This window comes from Macaca nemestrina, chromosome 2 (genome assembly GCF_043159975.1).
Source record: "Macaca nemestrina isolate mMacNem1 chromosome 2, mMacNem.hap1, whole genome shotgun sequence".
In the NCBI taxonomy this organism is placed as follows: domain Eukaryota; kingdom Metazoa; phylum Chordata; class Mammalia; order Primates; family Cercopithecidae; genus Macaca; species Macaca nemestrina.
This window is the reverse complement of record NC_092126.1, coordinates 4883244-4900778: the sequence shown is the minus strand read 5'-3', so window position 1 is coordinate 4900778 and position 17535 is coordinate 4883244. Positions and strand designations below refer to the sequence as shown.

The following is a 17535-nucleotide window of genomic DNA, read 5'->3' as shown; positions in this document are numbered from 1 at the left end:
TGTGAGGCACTGGTAACACAAGAATGAATAAGATACACTGTTGGACCTCATGAAACTCATCTTTGAGATGGAGAGGCAACCAGATATACAAAGCACCAATTAAAAGAGCTGTTTCTTTAGTCATCTCTTCACTATTGCATTTCTTGATCTAAAGATCATGTAGCCATGATTAAATTGTAATACAAGTAGAATAGGTTAAGGGGATCAAAATATGTTTTTCCCTGGCTTGAATATGTAAAATTTTGGTATCTCGTAGGTTTTTATATCTGTATCAATATTACAAAATACAAGAGAGTTTATGAGGAAAAGTATGGCTCTTGGAAAGTAAGTCTTACAGACATTAAGTATGAGCACACAGAAAACATTTTTAAAGTTGTAAAAAAATATATAAATACCTAAATAATAACCCCCCAAAAAGCTGTAGGTAAAACAGTTTTAAACAACTTCAAAAAACGGAAGCCTTTAGGAAAAAATTCCCTCATATTTGAAAGAGAAAACATAGAAATACATTTTCTCCTCTTATAGGAGTTCTTTTAAAATGAAAATAGTTGGTCAGATTCAGTGGCTCAAGCCTGTAAGCCTAGTGCGTTGGGAGGCCAAGGCAAGAGGCTAGTTTGAGGCCAGGAGTTTGAGACCAGCCTGGGCAACACAGCAAGCCCTCATCTCTACAAATTTTTTTCTTCAGAATTAGCTGGGCATCATGGCACACTACTGCAGTCCTAGCTACTCGGGAGGCTGAAGTAGGAGAATTGCTTGAGCTCAGAAGTTTGAGGCTGTAGTGAGCTACGATTGTACCATGGCACTCCAGACTGGGCAAAAAAGTGAGATCCTATCTCTTAAATAATAAGAAGAAAATAAATTAAAGTATTCAAGACTTAAAGACTATCTTTAGCCTCATGAAATCAAAACTAGGTAGAATTTTATTTCTTGACCAGTTTAAATAAAAAATATAGATAAATCTAGCATTTTTTTTAGCTCTGCCATCCCAAAAGAATAATGTGTGTCAAAAATCATGCCAATTGAAATTGTGATCTGCTTTTGAAAGTTAAGCTGTTACAGAACTGTAAAGCATCACCATATCCCAAAGATTAGACTTACATCCAAACGTCTATATAATTCTGGTATATCAGCAAATAGAATGAATAGACATACACCAAGCTGTATTATCAGCACAAGGACAAATACATCTGAGGAAATAAGAACACAAGCTATTATTTTAAGAAATCAGAGTGAAAAATATCACATATATTGACAGATGTGGTCTAGATTAACACTGATTTAATTTACTTGATTTCTACATCCAAATACTAGGTGGAAAGTATTCATTTCTAATCAATGGGTCTCACCTCTACAATTTCTATGCATGTCCTTGAAGCAAGTGAAAATTTTCACCTGCACATTTTAAGTTTCAGTTAATAAAAGTAGTAGATATATACAGGGTAACATTGACAAAATACATGTTCAATAAATGGCTTGAAGGTATCCAAGTATCTGAGTCACTTTAATGCAAGTCATCTGCCTCAAATCATTTTCTGGTATAAAGGAACCTGTCAATAAACCCAATTTTAAATTGCTATCATACAGAGGTCAGTATTTAGCTGCTTCCTCATCCCAGGAAGAAGAAAAGCTCAATAATTTTCTCTGAACAAATAAATTTGTATGAAAATATTCATAAAGGTACTCAATTTGGGCTTTGAATTTTTTCAATAAGAAGAGTAGTGATGATATACAAATAAATGTCTCAAATATTAAATAGGTCACTCATTTCTCATCCAAACATAACTTCCCACTCCATAATGTAAGGAGGTAGGAGGGAGGTACTCTGGTAAAGAGCCTCCATAACCCTCTCTAGTCAGATTCCTCCAGGCTGGACCCACTAGCAGCCTGCCACCACACAATGCCACCCTGACTACTGCCTTCAAGGCAAGAGACAGGATCCACTTGAGTTCTGTTAGGCTTCTCTCCATTGTTTCCAGGGTGAATTCTGACAAGTACTGACAAGTAGAGAAATAAATTGGTCCTTTCAATTTGGAGCGATCCCAAGAAAAGACACCCAGAGGCAAACTTCTGGTGAAGGAAAGGGAGAAAGAAGCCCTAGTATTTAATGCAGCTTTGAAGGAAAGAGCAAAGAACCATGGAAACGAGGCTGTACAATGTGTTTTGCAGAGCCCTAGAGTGGAAGTCAAGAGATGCTAGATAAGAATCAACTCTACAGCTGTTCCCTAAGTGACCTAGACATGTCTGCTCTCTCGATTGACTTCTCACCTCTGATCCAGTACAGTTCTACTCACAGTTTGTATAGGTTGGCTGTCTAAATGGTTTTCCTTTAGAGAACACAAGAGCCACAATGATACAGTTGATTGTTCCCAAGAACCAGATCGTAGTGTTCTCAAAACTTGTGAAGGCACTATTACTTTCCATTTTTTCTGGAGCAGCTGGAGACATGGTTAAGTCTGAGATGCTTTCATTTTGCACTGTACAGGCACTAAAAGGGAAACCAAAGAAGCTAATGAAGTGAGATGACAAGCCTTTATGGAGCATTTGTACCCAGAAGACTCCATACCAGTGTCCAGAGAAAGCACTCAATGCTTCTATAATTGCCTCTGCTTTGGAAAATACATGCGCGCGCGCACACACACACACTGAAAAATAGGAAAAAAACAAAAAAAACAAAAAAAACAAGCACAGATAGACCCATATTTTGGATACACTGAGAGAGAGAGAGATTCAGCCAATTATATATTCAATAAATTATGCACATTCATTAAGGCTATATGGAAAAGAGATTGGTAAGTCATGATTCCTCCCCCAAGTGGCTTAATATCTCTGATAATTTGGCCGAGTGTGGTGGCTCACACCTGTAATCCCTAAGAGGCCAAGGTGGGTGGCTCACTTGAGGCCAGAAGTTTGAGACCAGCCTGGCAAACATGGCGAAAACCCATCTCTACTAAAGATACAAAAAATTAGCTGCACATAGCGGCATGTGCCTATACCCTCAGCTACTGGGGAGGCTGAGGCAGGAGAATTGCTTGAACCAGAGACAGAGGTTGCGGTGAGCCTAGAACACACCACTGCACTCCACCCTCGGCAACAGAGAGAGACTCCGTCTCTATAAAAACAGCAACAACAAATCTCTGATAATTTGTAAGTGAGGTGAATATATAACTTATCTAACAAGGATAATTTTGAAGGTGAAAAGAAAAGATGTTAATAATTTCACTGGGACATCACTTAATTTCAACTGGGCTACTTAAACTGGGACTGCTCGGGTAAGCTATAATCCATGGTCACCGTAGATATAAAAGATGGTCATAGATCATCATATAACACAGGCAAAGATAAATGCTAATGAATGAATGAATGAATGATACATTCATTAGCATTAAATTGTGCTACAGAGAAGAAATAATCACTGAAAATTTGCCCAAGGGACTTTAAAAAGCAAAACCTTTGGCAGAATGAAGCCCCATTTGCCTCCCATCATATTGGTCAGAGGATGTTTGATAGAAATTAGAATGTGAGAAGCAGAAGTTGAGACTGTACTCATACCTGTGTATCTCCACGGAATACCAAGGCTGCCTCTGAACCAGGATGAATCCTGCAATATGCATGGCCAGGCTGAGAAGAATGTTGAAAATCACAGAGAGTAGCAGAGGTGGAGAGATCAGCCGTCCTGCAGGTCTGAAAGGCACCAGCTTGGGGTAGGCACCATTCAGATTCACTATAAAATACATTCAAATTTTATATTTATGAGAGCAGGAAAACGTATTCTTGATCAGAAGAATGGCGTAAGTTCATTGGCCCATACATCTGAGGAAATGGACAAATTGGAGTACATCACAAACTGAGGGAATAAAACAATTAATGGATTCAAATTCAAGTCATGTAAAGAATTCTTAAAAGAGCAGACAGAACTACAAGACGTCATTTCTGGCTTAATAAATAGGGAAAAACCATTAAGTTACAGAGTAGGGAGGGATGAAATGCGAAACCGCTTGTGGGAAAATAAATTGATGCAAACCTTCTGCAGGGCAATTTGGCGATAAATATGAAGAGACAAAAATGTTTATAACTTTTGACATAGTTATTCTACTTTTGGAAATTTATCCTAAGCTAAAAAAGTTAATCAGAGATGTGAAAAAACGTTCACTATGGCATCGTTTACAATAAGTTATGGTACATCTATACAATGGAACAACATGTGGTCACTACAGAGCAATGCTTTAAAACACTTAATGACAAATAATAGGTGATATCCAGCAAAATGGTGAAGTAGGCAGCTCCAAGTTCCCACATCTCCACAGAAATCTCAAAATACAAGCAGAAACTGTCAGAACTCCGAAAATCTGAACAACAGAAAAGTTTACTGCAACCAAGTGAACACTGAATGAAGAAAAAGACATCTTTAGGATCACAGGAAAGTTGTGTGGCATTTCTACTTGCACTTGATCCCCCCCCCCTGCTCAGCTCAGTGGCAATCCTGAAGATAGCCTGCATTTCCAGGGGGAACTCTGGTCCCTGGTTACAAAAGGAACATAGCAGGCCTTATTTACAAATTGTTATATTTGTCTGTTCCAACCCATCTGGGAACTACCTGAAGGACTGATGCAGGCACTTATCTCTGTTCCACCTAACAAAGAACTCACTCTGGGCAGAAAAGCAGTGCACATTGCTTGAAAACATTATAAGGCTAACAGATGCAGTTGCCTAGGGCAAAAAATTACAGCTGATACATAAAATAATCATCTACAGCCTGGAAGAAAAGCTAAGGAAATTTTCTTGGAGGAATTAGGATAGTCTAAATCATCTGTGTATGCTGGGAAATATAGAATGCTATGTAAATGCCCAGGGCAAGAGCTATGTGCATCCCAGGGCAAGGTATATGCTCAGTAAAGACCAGAGAAGACCCAAAACTTTCAGCTTTGGATGATCTCCAGACTCAGTGTAAGCCTGGCTAAGTGCTGAATAAGTACTTCAGCACAGAAATAATCTGTAAGGACTGGAGAAGGTTTTGTTTGTTTGTTTGTTTGTTCGTTTTTTCCCTCCTAGAGGTCAAGTAAATCTCTATCAAAACATTAACTGAACAAAAGCTGAAGAAACAGAGACATCTGTGATCTCACATGAAAACTAGTACAGTCTTTCCAAAAAAGCTTTGGAAAGTCACTAAACAAATGGACTATTACAGCCTTCGACAAACAGTGAAACAAAAAAATTCAAACCCTAAAATAGGAGAAGAATCTAATTTTCAGAGTTAAAGCATTATAATATTCAACAGAACAAAACAAATGGACAAAATTTGTCCCCGACGAAGCACAGATATTAGACTTATTAGGTAAAGACTTTAAAACAACTATCTTCAATATGCGAAATAACTAAAGGAAACCATGGGCAAAGAACTAAAGGAAATTAGGAAAACAATGTATGATCAAAATGAGAATGTAGTAAAAAGATAAAAATTATAAAAAGTAGTCAAAAGAAATTCTGAAGCTGAAAAGTACTGTAAGTTAAGTGAAAAATTTATTAAGTGGGTTCACCAGCAAACTTGAGCAGGCAGAAGAAAGAATTAGTGAACTTGAAGGTAGGACAGTTGAAAATATCCAACCTGAGGAACAGAAAAAAAATAATAAAGAAAATGAACAGAGCCTAAGGGGCATGTATAACACAAACAAGCAGACCAACATGCACATTGTGGGAGTATCAGAAGGAGAGAAGAGAAAGATACAAAAAGAATATTTGAAGAATAAAAGCAGAAAACTTTCCAAATTTGGTGAAAGGCATAAATCTGCATATCCAAGAAGTATGAGTAATTACAACAGGTTAAATCCAATTAGATTTACACCAAGACATCATATTTGAACTATTAAAAAAATAATAAAGACAAAGAATCTTGAAAGCAATGAGGGAGAAGTGACATATCACCTATGAGGGATCTTCAGTAAGATTAGTGCCAATTTCAGAAACCACGGAAGTCAGAAGTCAAGCAATAACATTTAAGATGCTGAAAGAAAAAAAAAAAACATTGACTAAGAATTGTATACCTGGCAAAACTGTCCTTCAAAAATGAGGGAGAAGTTAAGACATCCCCAGATAAACAAAAGCTGAAAGAGTTTGTTATCAGTAACCCTACCCTAAAAGAAATGCTAAAGGACTCAGATTGAAATGAAAGAATACTAGATAGCTACTCAAATACTTATGTAGAAATAATGATGCCCAGTAAAGGTACAACAAATATAAATGCTGATATTTGTGTATTTTTGGTTGCAATTTCACTTTACATATCCATGTTATTTAGTACACAATGGAAAAAGATGTAATTTGTAACATCAACAATATAAAAGGGGAGATAAAGCTGCAAAGGAGCAGTTGTTTTCATGCTATAAAAGTGAAAGTGTTAATTCAAACTAGGTTGTTATAAATTTAGAATGTTTCATGTCTTCTCCACAATTATATTTTATGTAATTAAAAAACCCACTGATAACATCATATTCAAGGATAAAAGACTGAGAACCTTTGCCTTAAGATCAGAACAAGGTAAAAATACCCTTGTCAGTATGGCTATTCAACAGTATGCTGGGAGTTCTACCCAGCATACATTAGACAAAAAAGAAATTAAGGTCAACTGGATGTTAGCAAGATGGCCAGTTAAAAGCCCTTAGTACTCATCTCTCCCACAAAGACAACCAAAACAACATACAACTATATTTTGATGAAAATAACTAAAGGAGAGTGTCAGAATACATCAAAGGAGTAGCAGAAACCCTGCAGAGCACAGAAAATCAGTATTGTCACATACTGCTTTCTGTCATAGTACTCCACATCCCAGGAAATATCTGGCATCCAACACCCCACTCCCTTGCCAGGATCAGCTTAGAACCAAGAGGATGTCTCCTTGCGGGGAAAAGGTAAGCAAGAGGACCCCAGCAGCCCCCATCAACACCCTGGACACCTACAGTCCTCACAAGCACTAAACCAGCTGAGGTAGCTGCCTGGAGCCCACACAGCTGTGCTACCCGAGTAGAAGTTAACAGTGTGCTCTTCCCTCTGTGGCCTACAAGGCTACTGCACTATGTCATCCTGAAATGTAAACTACTGCTGGAATGTGTCCTGCTCTGAGGGCAAGTGGCATAGCACCCTACCAGTCTTAAGGCTTAATGGCTGCTGGACTACTCCTGCCTGGTGCCCTGCCATCCCTGATCTGCTGCTACATCTTACTCGGTGGGCCAAGTTGCTATGCAGCTATTTTATTTACCCCTCTTAATCCCACTGCACCATGTCCTCTAGGGCCTGAACTGAACCTATACACTACCTCCAGGGGAAATGAGTGCCTTGGCAGAGCTGCTCCATTTGCCCTTCCCAGTCACCATTGCACCCTGCCCTACATGGCCTGAGGGGAAGCTGTACATTGCTTCCCAGAGAAACTGCCTTGATGAAACTGTTCAATCTACTCTCAGTCACTGCTGCACCCTGCCCCTAGGGACCTGAGTTGAACCTGTGCACTGCCTCTTGTAAGGCAGTGGAAGAAAAAGAGTACCATGGTAAAGCTGCTCCATATACCCTTCTGAGTCCCTGCTGTGCCCTGCCCCTTGGGGCTTGAGGTGACACTGTGCACTGCCTCCTAAAGAAACAATGCCTTGGCAAAGTGGTCCAACTACCCCTCCCAATTGCTGCTGCCCCCTGGCCCCATGCCTGAGCTGAAGCATAGTGTCCTGCCTTCTGGGAAAATGGTACTGTGGCTTCTCAGAGTAGTCATGCCTCCCCAGTGCCTGAGTTGAAGTAGTGCCCTGTCTCCCAGGAAATGGTGTGTTGGCCACCCAGAGCAGTCATACCTCACTTTCCCTACCCCTATACTTACCCCCAAGCCTAAGCAAAAGCAGTGCACTGCCTCCCAAGGAATCAAAGCTTTGGCTGAGCTGGGCAGTTGTGCATTCCAGGCCTGGGCTGACATAGTACTCCACATCCCAGGGAAAAGCACTGGCTGAGCAGAGACATCCCTTCCCCCAACAGGAAAATCAACTCTTGTTCCCTGCTTCCCTAGAGCTTGACTAGCTGGACTAGAGTCTGAACTGCTGAGGCACCTCCTTCTCAGGTAAGTGGAGTGATCACTGCTCTGCTCCCTGCCCCCTACTCCCCACCCCTCCAGGGCCCAAGTGATAGCTGTGTCATTTTGGGTTCTTTGCTGTCGCTGTACCCAGCTTCACAGAGTCTGGAATACCGCTGTGCCCCATCATCCCAGGGTCCAAGGTCACCACTAGATGGTGCTTCATCCCCCAGGGAACTTCATTGCCATTATATCCTATTAGCCCTAGTTCCTGAATTGCAGCTGTACCCTGCTCCCTGGTCCCAAACCTCCAGAGCACTCCACCTCTCCAAGGAGAAAAATCCTGAACCTAGGACCCTAGCTTCACAGCCTCTCTGAGGTCTTCCCCCTATAACCCAGCACTACTGCAGCTGTTTATAGGCCATGCCAGATCTGACACCTACAGGATCCCTCAGTCAAGACTCCCCATTGTCTATAAAATGGTTACTCAGGCACTCAGAGTCATTACTGGCACTAATCTTAGCTGAAAAAGCTGTACAAAGTCTATACTACTGCATCTTCTTGGAACCAGAGTTACCACAGTCTTCACAATTAGCACACTGAGACTCATCTGCAAGTGAAAGCCACTGTGTAAAGTTTGGAAGAGGTGATTGTTCTGCCAGGTGTAAAGACATTGATGCAGAAACAAAAAGGAAATATGAAAGAGCAAGAAAATATGATAGCAACAAAGAAACACAATAATTCTCCAGTAACTGACCCCAAATAAAAGGAAACTTACGAATTTCCTGAAAAGGAATTTATAATGATCTTAAGGAAACTCAGTGAGATACAGAGAATACAGATAGACAATTCAACAAAATTAGGAAAAGAGTTTAAATAATTTAAATGAGAAATTTAACAAAGAGATAAATATCATTTAAAAAGAACCAAACAGAAAACTTGGAGCTGAAAAATTTAATGAATGAAATGAAAAAACTTAATAGAGAACTTTAATAGCAGACTAGAGCAAGTAGAAGAAAGAACCTCTGAATCTGGAGCTAGGTCTTTTGAAATTACCCTGAGGAAGTAAAGAAAAACACAATATAAAAGAACAAAGACAACCCATAGGACTTATGGAACACCATGAAATGATCAAACATTAGCATTATGGGATTTCCAGATGGAGAAGAGACAAAGATAGAAACAATACATTTTATATAATAAAATAAGTGCTGAAAACCTTCTAAGTCCTATAAGAAATATGAAAATCCAGATATATGAATTTCCAAGGTCCCCAAAAGAATTCAACCCAAAGAGATTCTCACCATGGCACATTATAATAAATTGTCAAAAATAAAAGAAAAAGAATTTTAAAAGCAGTAAGAGAAAAGTGCCAAATCACAAATAAGGAAATCCCCATTAGATTATCAACCGATTTCTCAGCAAAATCCCTGCAGGACAGGACAGAGTGAGATGATATATTCAAGGTGCTGAAAGAAAATAAAAACTGGCAGCTGAAAATACTATACAAGTAAAGCTGTCCTTCAGAAGTGAAGGAGAAATAAAGTCTTAGAGAAGCAAAAGTTGAGAGAATTCATCACCACTAGATTTTCCTTGCAAGAAATGCTTGAGAGTTTTTCAAGTAGAAATGGAAGGACACTGTTAATATAAAAACATATGAAAGTATAAAATTCACAAATGAAAGTAAATATATAGTGCAATCCAGAATATCCCAATGCTTTTATGGTGCTCTATAAATCTTATATATCTTTAGTATGAAGTCTAAAAGTCAAAACAGTCAAATATAATAGTAACTACAATACATTGTTAAGAAGTACATAAAATAAAAAGATGTAAATTGTGACAAAATATAAATTGGGGGAAGGATAAAAGTCTAGAGATTTGTATTTGACTGAGGTTAGCTGTTTACAGTGTAAAACAGTCCATTATAATTACAACATATTTTATGTAGCTTCATGGTAACCACAAAACAAAAAGCTATAGCAAACACACAAACAATAAAGAGAAAGTAATCAAAACTCAGCACTAAGGAAAACCACCAAATCAAAGAGATTTAAAAAAAGAGAGGAATAAAAGATCTACAAAACAACCATAAAATAACAAAGTGGCAATAGTAAGTCCTTAATTATCAATAATTACTTTGAATGTAAATGGATTATTAAATTCTCCAATCAAAAGACATAGCATAGCTGAACAGATTTAAAAAAACAAGACTCAACTATACAATGCCTATGAAAGACTCACTTTATCCTCAAGGACACAAAAAAGCTGAAAATAAAGAGATAGAAGAAGATATTCTATGCAAATGCTAATCAAAAGAGAGCAAGATTGGTTATACTTATGTCAGATAAAGTAAACTTCAAGTCAAAAACTGTCACAAGAGACAATGTACCCAACACTGAAGCAGCTAAATATATAAAACAAATATTAACGAACACAAAATGAGAAATAGCAAGACAATAATAGTAGGGGACTTCAATAACCCACTTTCAACAAGAGACAGATCAACTAGACAGAAAATTAACAAGAAAATATGGGAACTGAACTGTACATTAGACAAAATAGACCTAACAGATATATACAAAACTTTGTGTTCAATAACAGTAGAATACACATTATTTTCTAATGCACATGGAACATTTTCCAGTTTAAATCATATGGTAGGTCACAAAACAAGTACTAAAACATTTTTAAAAAATCAATATCATATCAAGTATTGTTTCCAACCACAATAATATGAAACTATAAATCAATGACAGGAGGACCTTCAGAAACTATACAAATGCATGGTAATTAAACAAGGTGCTACTGAACAACCAATGAGTCAATGAAGAAATTAGAGAAATTTAAAAAAATTTAGAGAAACATGAAAATTGAAACAAACACAGTAAAACCTTTGGGATACAGCAAAACCAGTACTCAAAGGAAAGTTTACAGCAATAAATGCCTACATGAATAAAGAGGAAACAGCAAACAACAAGCTAATGTTGAACCTCAAGGAAGTAGAAGAACAACAACAAACTAAACCCAGTATTAGTAGAAAGAAAGAAATAATAAAGATAAAGCAGAAACAAATACAATAGACTTAAAAGCAATAGAAAAGATAAACAAAACAGAGTTGGTTTTCTGAGGAGATAGATAAAATCAACAAACCATAGCCAGAGTAACTAAGAAAAAAAGAGAGAAGACTAAAATAAATAAAATCAGAGGTAAAGGATACATCACAACTAATTACACAGAAATACAAAGAATCATAAGAGAGTATTATGAACAACTGTATGCCAACAAATTAGAAAATCTGGAATAAATGGATAAATTCCTGGACACATAAAACCTACCAAGAATGAATCATGAAGAAACAGAAAACATGAACAGACCAATAATTAGTAACAAGATTGAATTAGTAATAAAACTTTTCCAGTCAAAAAAAGTACAGTACCTAATGGCTTTGCCACTGAATTCTACCAAACATTTAAAGAAGAACTAATATTGATTCTATTCAAACTATCCTTAAACATTGTAAAGGAGCATATACTTCCAAACTCATTCTATGAGTCCCCCACTACAAGGACACAATAAAAAGGGCCAATATTTCTAATAAACTTAGATGTAAAAAAAAAAAAATCCTCAGCAAAATACTAGCAAACTGAATTTAACAACACATTAAAAAGGTAATTCACCATGATCAAGTGGGATTCACCCCAAGACGCAAGGATGGCTCAACATATTCCAATCAATAAACATGACACATCACATCAATAGAATGAAGCACAAAAACTATATAATCATTTCAATAGAGTCATAAAAAGCATTTAATAATATTCAAAATTCCCTTCTGCTAAAAACTCTGAAGAAATTAAGCATAGAAGAAATGCACCTCAATGCAATAAAGGCCATGTATGACAAATCCACAACTAACATTATACTAAATGGGGAAAAGTTAAAAGCTTTTCCTCTAAAATCTGGAACAAGAAAAGGATGCCTACTTTTGCCACTTCTATTCAACACAGTACTGGAAGTCCTGGTCAGAGCAACCAGGTCCTAGGCAAGAGAAAAAAAGGAGACATCCAAATTGGGAAGGAGAAAGTCAAATTGTCCCTGTTTGGTGGTGGCATGCTCTTATACATAGAAAACCCTAAAGACTCCACCAGAGAACTAATAGAACTAATAAATAAATTCAGTAAATTTTTAGAACCCAAAATCAACATAGAAAAATCAGTAGCTTTTATATAGGCTAATAGTGAATTATCTGAAAAAGAAATAAAGAAGACAATGCCACTTTCAATAGCTACACCACAAAAAGTAAGATGTCTAGAAATAAATTTAACCAAGGAGGTGAAAAATCTCTATACTGGAAACTATAAAACACTGGTGAAAAAAAATGGAAACTAACACAAATACAGAAAGACATCCCATGTTAATTGATTGGAAGAATTAATATTGTTGAAATATCCTTACTACCTAAAGCAATCTACAGATTCAATCCAATCTCTATCAAAACAGCAAAGAAATTTTTCACAGAAATTGGAAAAAAAATCCCAAAATGTACAGGGACCACAAAAGACCTTGAATAACCAAATCACTCTTCAGTAAAAAGAATAATGCCAGAGGCCTCACATATCCTTGATTTTAAAATATACTACAAAATTATGGTAACTAAAACAGCTTGGTATTGGTATAAAATAGACACATAAACCAATGGGACAGAATAGAGATTCCAGAAATAAATAAAAAATCTACAGTCAATTGATTTTGGACAAAGGTGCAAAGAACACACATTAGGGAAAGCATTGTCTCCTCAATGAATGGTGCTGAGAAAATTGGTTATCGACATGCAGAAGAATGAGTTAGACCCCAAACTCTCACCAAATATGAAAATTAACTCAAAGTGGATTAAAAACTTAAATGTAAAACTTGAAACTATAAAACTACCAAAAGAAAACATACAACAAATGCTTCATGGTTTTGATTTGGGCAAGAATTTTTTCCCTAAAACCCTAAAAGCATAGGCAACAAAAGCAAAAATAGACAAATGGGAATTACATAAAACTAAAAAGATTCTGCACAACAAAGGAAACAGTTAACAGATTGAAGAGACAACCTACATAATGGAATAAAATACTTCTAAACTATACAATATAATACAATAACCCCTGACAAGGGGTTAATATCCAGATTATATCAGGAACTTGAAAAATCTCAATAGCAAAAATAATAATAAAATAATTCAATTAAAAAATGGACAAAAGACCTGATTAGACATTTCTCAAAAAAAATAGAAATAGGTATGCCATATGCCAACAGATATATGAAAAATGTTCAACATCATTAATATCAGGGAAATGCAAATCAAAACCACAGTGAGATATAATCTCATTCCAGTTAGAACAGCTATTACCAAAAAGACAAAAAATAATAAATATTAGTGGGAATGTAAAGAAAAGAGAACCCTTTGGTTCTCCTTTTTTGGTTTACATTTGACTGTTGGTCAAATGTAAATTAGTACAGCCATTAAAGAAAATAGCATGGAGGTTCCCTTAAAAATTAAAAATAGAACTACCACATGGTCTAGCAATCCCACTACTGGGTATATATCCAAAGAAAATAACATCAGTATGTCAAAGAAATATCTGCACTCCTGTGTTTATTGCAGCCCTATTCATAATAGCCAAAACATGGAATTGCCCTAAAGGTATATCAATAAGTGAATGACTAAAGAAAATGTGATATAGACAATGGAATACTATACAGCCTTAAAAAAGAAGGAAATGTTGTCGATTGCAACAACAAGAATGAAACTTGAGGACATTGTGCCAAGTGAAAGAAGCCAGACACAGAAGGACAAATTCCACATGACCTCACTTATTTGTAGAATCAAAAAAAGTTGATTTCATAGAAGCAGAGAGTAGAATAGTGGTTTCTTAAGGTTGGAAAGAATAGAGATAGTGAGGAGAAGGGGATGGAGAGAAGGTTGTCAGTATGTACAGTTATAGTTCAATAGAAGGAATAAGTTCTATTGTTCTATTGCATGGTAGGATGATTATCATTAACAATAGCATACTTTATATTTCAAAATTGTTAAAAAAGAGAATTCTGAATGTTCTCATTACAAAAAATGATAAATGTGTAAAGTGATAAATATGCTAGTCATCATGATTTTATTACTACACAACATACACACATATTGAAATATCACACTATACCTCATAAATATGTACAAATATGTGTCAATTAAAAATAAGTTGTAACTTTTAAAAAGAAAAAGGAAATAAAGTCATCCAATTGGAAGAAAGGAGTAAAACCATCTCTATGCACTGATGACAAGAGCCTACATACTGAAAATCTTAAGAAACTCACAAGAAAGCTGATAAAATTGGTAATTGAATACAGCAATGTTTCAGGGCACAAGATCAACACAAAAACAATCATTGTGTTTCTATACACCAGCAGTGAACAATTCAAAGATAAACTTCAGAAAACAATTCTATTTCCAAAAAATGAAACACCTAGAGATAAATTTGACCAAGAAAGAGAAAGACTTTTACACTGAAAACTACAAAACTTTGCTGAAAGAAGCCAAGATGATGTAAATAAATGGAAAAACCCATTAAAATCTCATGTTAATGGACTGGAAGGCTTAATATTATTAAGATGTCTGTACTATCCAAAGTGATCTACACATTTGATGCAATCTCTGTCAAAAATTAAAGTTATTTTTAGAGAAATGGATAAGCCAGTCCTCAAATTTATATGAAATTATATATAATTTCCCTAATCGTTTATAAAAATCTTGAAAAGATTTTATAATAAAATTATAAATAATTTTATTATATATAATTTCCCTAAATTGTTTATAAAAATCTTGAAAAGAAGAATAGCATTGAAGGACTCACACTTCCCAAATTCAAACTCACTAACACAACAGTAACCAAACCAGTTTGGTGCTAACATGAGAAAATACATGTAGACCAAGGGAATAGAATTGAGGGTCCAGCAATAAGCCCATATATCTATGGCCAATTGGTTTCAAAATGCATATTGACACCATTTACTGAAGGAAAGAATAGTCTCTTCGACAAGCTGGGACAACCAGATTTCCACATACAAAGTAAGGAAGTTGGACCCCTACTTCATACCACATGTAAAAATTAACACAAAAAATGGATCAATGACCTAAATGTAAGAGTTAACAATGTAATATACTTAGAAGAAACTTAGGGATACATATTTAAACCTTGGATTTGGCAATGGATTCTTAGATATAACACCAAATGCATGAACAAACAGACAAACAAACAAATAAATAGGACTTCATTAAAATTAAAAACTTGGACATTATTTAAAAAGTGAAAAGACAACATATAGGAGAAAATATTTGTGATTTTATGTCTCATGAGGGTTTAATACCCACAATATATGAAGAACTGCTAGAACTCAAAACGCAGAAGACAAAAATTCAATTAGGAAACGGTCAAAGGACGTGAATAAACATTTCTCCAAAGAAGACATGTAAATGACTGATGAGCACATGCCTATATGTTCAATATTATTAGTCATTAGAGAAATGCAAGTCAAAATCATGATAAGATATCACTCCAAACCTATTAGGATGGTTAAAATAATCTTTGACCATTAAATAACAAGAGCTGATGAGGCTGTGAAGCAATTAGACCCCTTATATGTTGCTAGTGAGAATGTAAAATGATGCAGTCATTAGGAAAATAGTTTGGTGGTTCCTTGAAAAGTTAAATATATGATTAACATATGACCCAGATTCCACTTTATACCCAAAAGAATTGAAAACAGGGACTCAAAAAGATATTTTATGCAAATGTTCATTGCAGTATTATTCACAATAGCCAACAAGTGGGAGCACCCAAGTCCATCAACAAATAAATGGACAGATAAAATGTGGTATACACATATAATAGAATATTATTCAGCTATAAAAATGAATTAAGTTCTGATGCATGTTACAAAATGGATTATGCTAAATTAAAGAAACCAGATACAATGGTACAAACTGCCTGACTTCATTTATATGAAATATATTGAATAGGCAAATTCATAGAGACAAAAAATAGATTAGAGTTAACCATGGGTCAGAGGGAGAAAAGATGGGGAGTTATTGCTTAATGGATAGAGTATCTGTTTGAGGTGATTAAAAACTTTTGAAAATATATAGTGGTGATGATTGCAAACATTATGAATGTAATTCATGTCCCTAAATTATACACATAAAAAATAAAAATGACAAATTTTATGTTATATAATTTTACCACAAGAAAAAAATTAAGATATTTATTGATATTTTAAAAGCGGTTCTATGGGTAAATGAAAAATAAGATGCACTATATAGAAGACATAATTTTAATTTATTAATTTATATAGAAAAAAGACTGGACAGAAATACATTAAAATGCTTTAATTGGTTAGCTCTGGATATTAAGATAAAAATAGGTTTTTCTCTGTTATATCTTACAATGTTTTCCATCTTTCACAGTGAATATATGTTTATAACATACACTTAATATATGTTAAACAGAAAAGAATCAAGTTGTTTAACAAAAACATAGAGAAAATCCTGAGGGCACTTGTTATGGAGAAGAGAACAATCACAGAAGAAATAAGAGCTGTTTCCAAATTCTTTCAAATAGAATTTTCTGTTTGAAAGAAATTTCAAACAGAAGGACTGTTGTGGAGAAAAAATCAAACTCTTCTGTGACACCTCAAATGGCAAAACTGGGATGGATGAAAGTTACACATTTAGAGATAAATTTGACTTCCTGTGAAGGGGAAGTCTGCTAAGAAAGTTAACAAAGGCTGTATGAGGTTGTTCTTTCAATAGATTTAACAAATATTTAACAAGCTCCTTTAATATGTCAGAAGTATTGGGATTATAGCATGGATCAATACAGACTAAATGTTGATCTCATGAAACACACATTCTGCATGGGGAGAAGCAGGCAAAAAGCTAATGAAAACAAAGATAAATATCGTAACTTCAGATTGAGGAAAGTATTGTGAAAACATAAAGCAGAGTTGTGTGATAGAGAACTGGTTTGTTCACTATTAAAGTGATCTCTCTGAAGAAGTGACATTTGAGCTCAAATATGAATAATGAAAAAAAAAATCAAAGACATATAAAGATCCAAGGGGAGAGTATTTTAAGCAAAAGGAATAGCCAATGCAAAGGCAGTGAGTTGACCAAAGCTTGGCAATGTATCAGAGACAGTAAGACCAGTGCAGCAGGCACATCAGTGAGTGGCAACGTGGTTAGAGGTGAAGTTGATGAAGTAGTCAGGAGCCCAATCATGTAAGGACTTGAATTGAGTCAAAATGGGAAGCCATTAGAGCATTTTAAGCGAGAGAATAAATAATAAAATTTGTATTTAAAAACAACACTCTTACTATTGTGTAAATGGGAGTGAGGATAGGGCCGCAATAGTGGAAGCAAGATGAGCTATAAAGTTGTTACACTAATGCACAAAAGAGCT

General features: G+C 35.6%; 1 protein-coding gene across 5 annotated transcripts in view; it reads right to left on the bottom strand.

Annotated features, from left to right (window-relative positions):
- The window catches only part of LOC105470832 (ATPase 13A4), a 169874-nt gene that overhangs the window by 16675 nt on the left and 135664 nt on the right, over positions 1–17535 (bottom strand). For 4 of the 5 annotated variants that reach the window (XM_071090645.1, XM_071090647.1, XM_071090646.1 and 1 more), the window contains 3 exons: positions 3550–3721; positions 2292–2485; positions 1099–1187 (listed from right to left, as the gene is read on the bottom strand). In XM_071090645.1, coding sequence (XP_070946746.1) covers positions 1099–1187; positions 2292–2485; positions 3550–3721 — 455 coding nt within the window. Of the gene's footprint in view, positions 1–1098; positions 1188–2291; positions 2486–3549; positions 3722–17535 lie in introns of those variants that run through there. The other variant, XM_071090649.1, reaches the window with a different exon arrangement.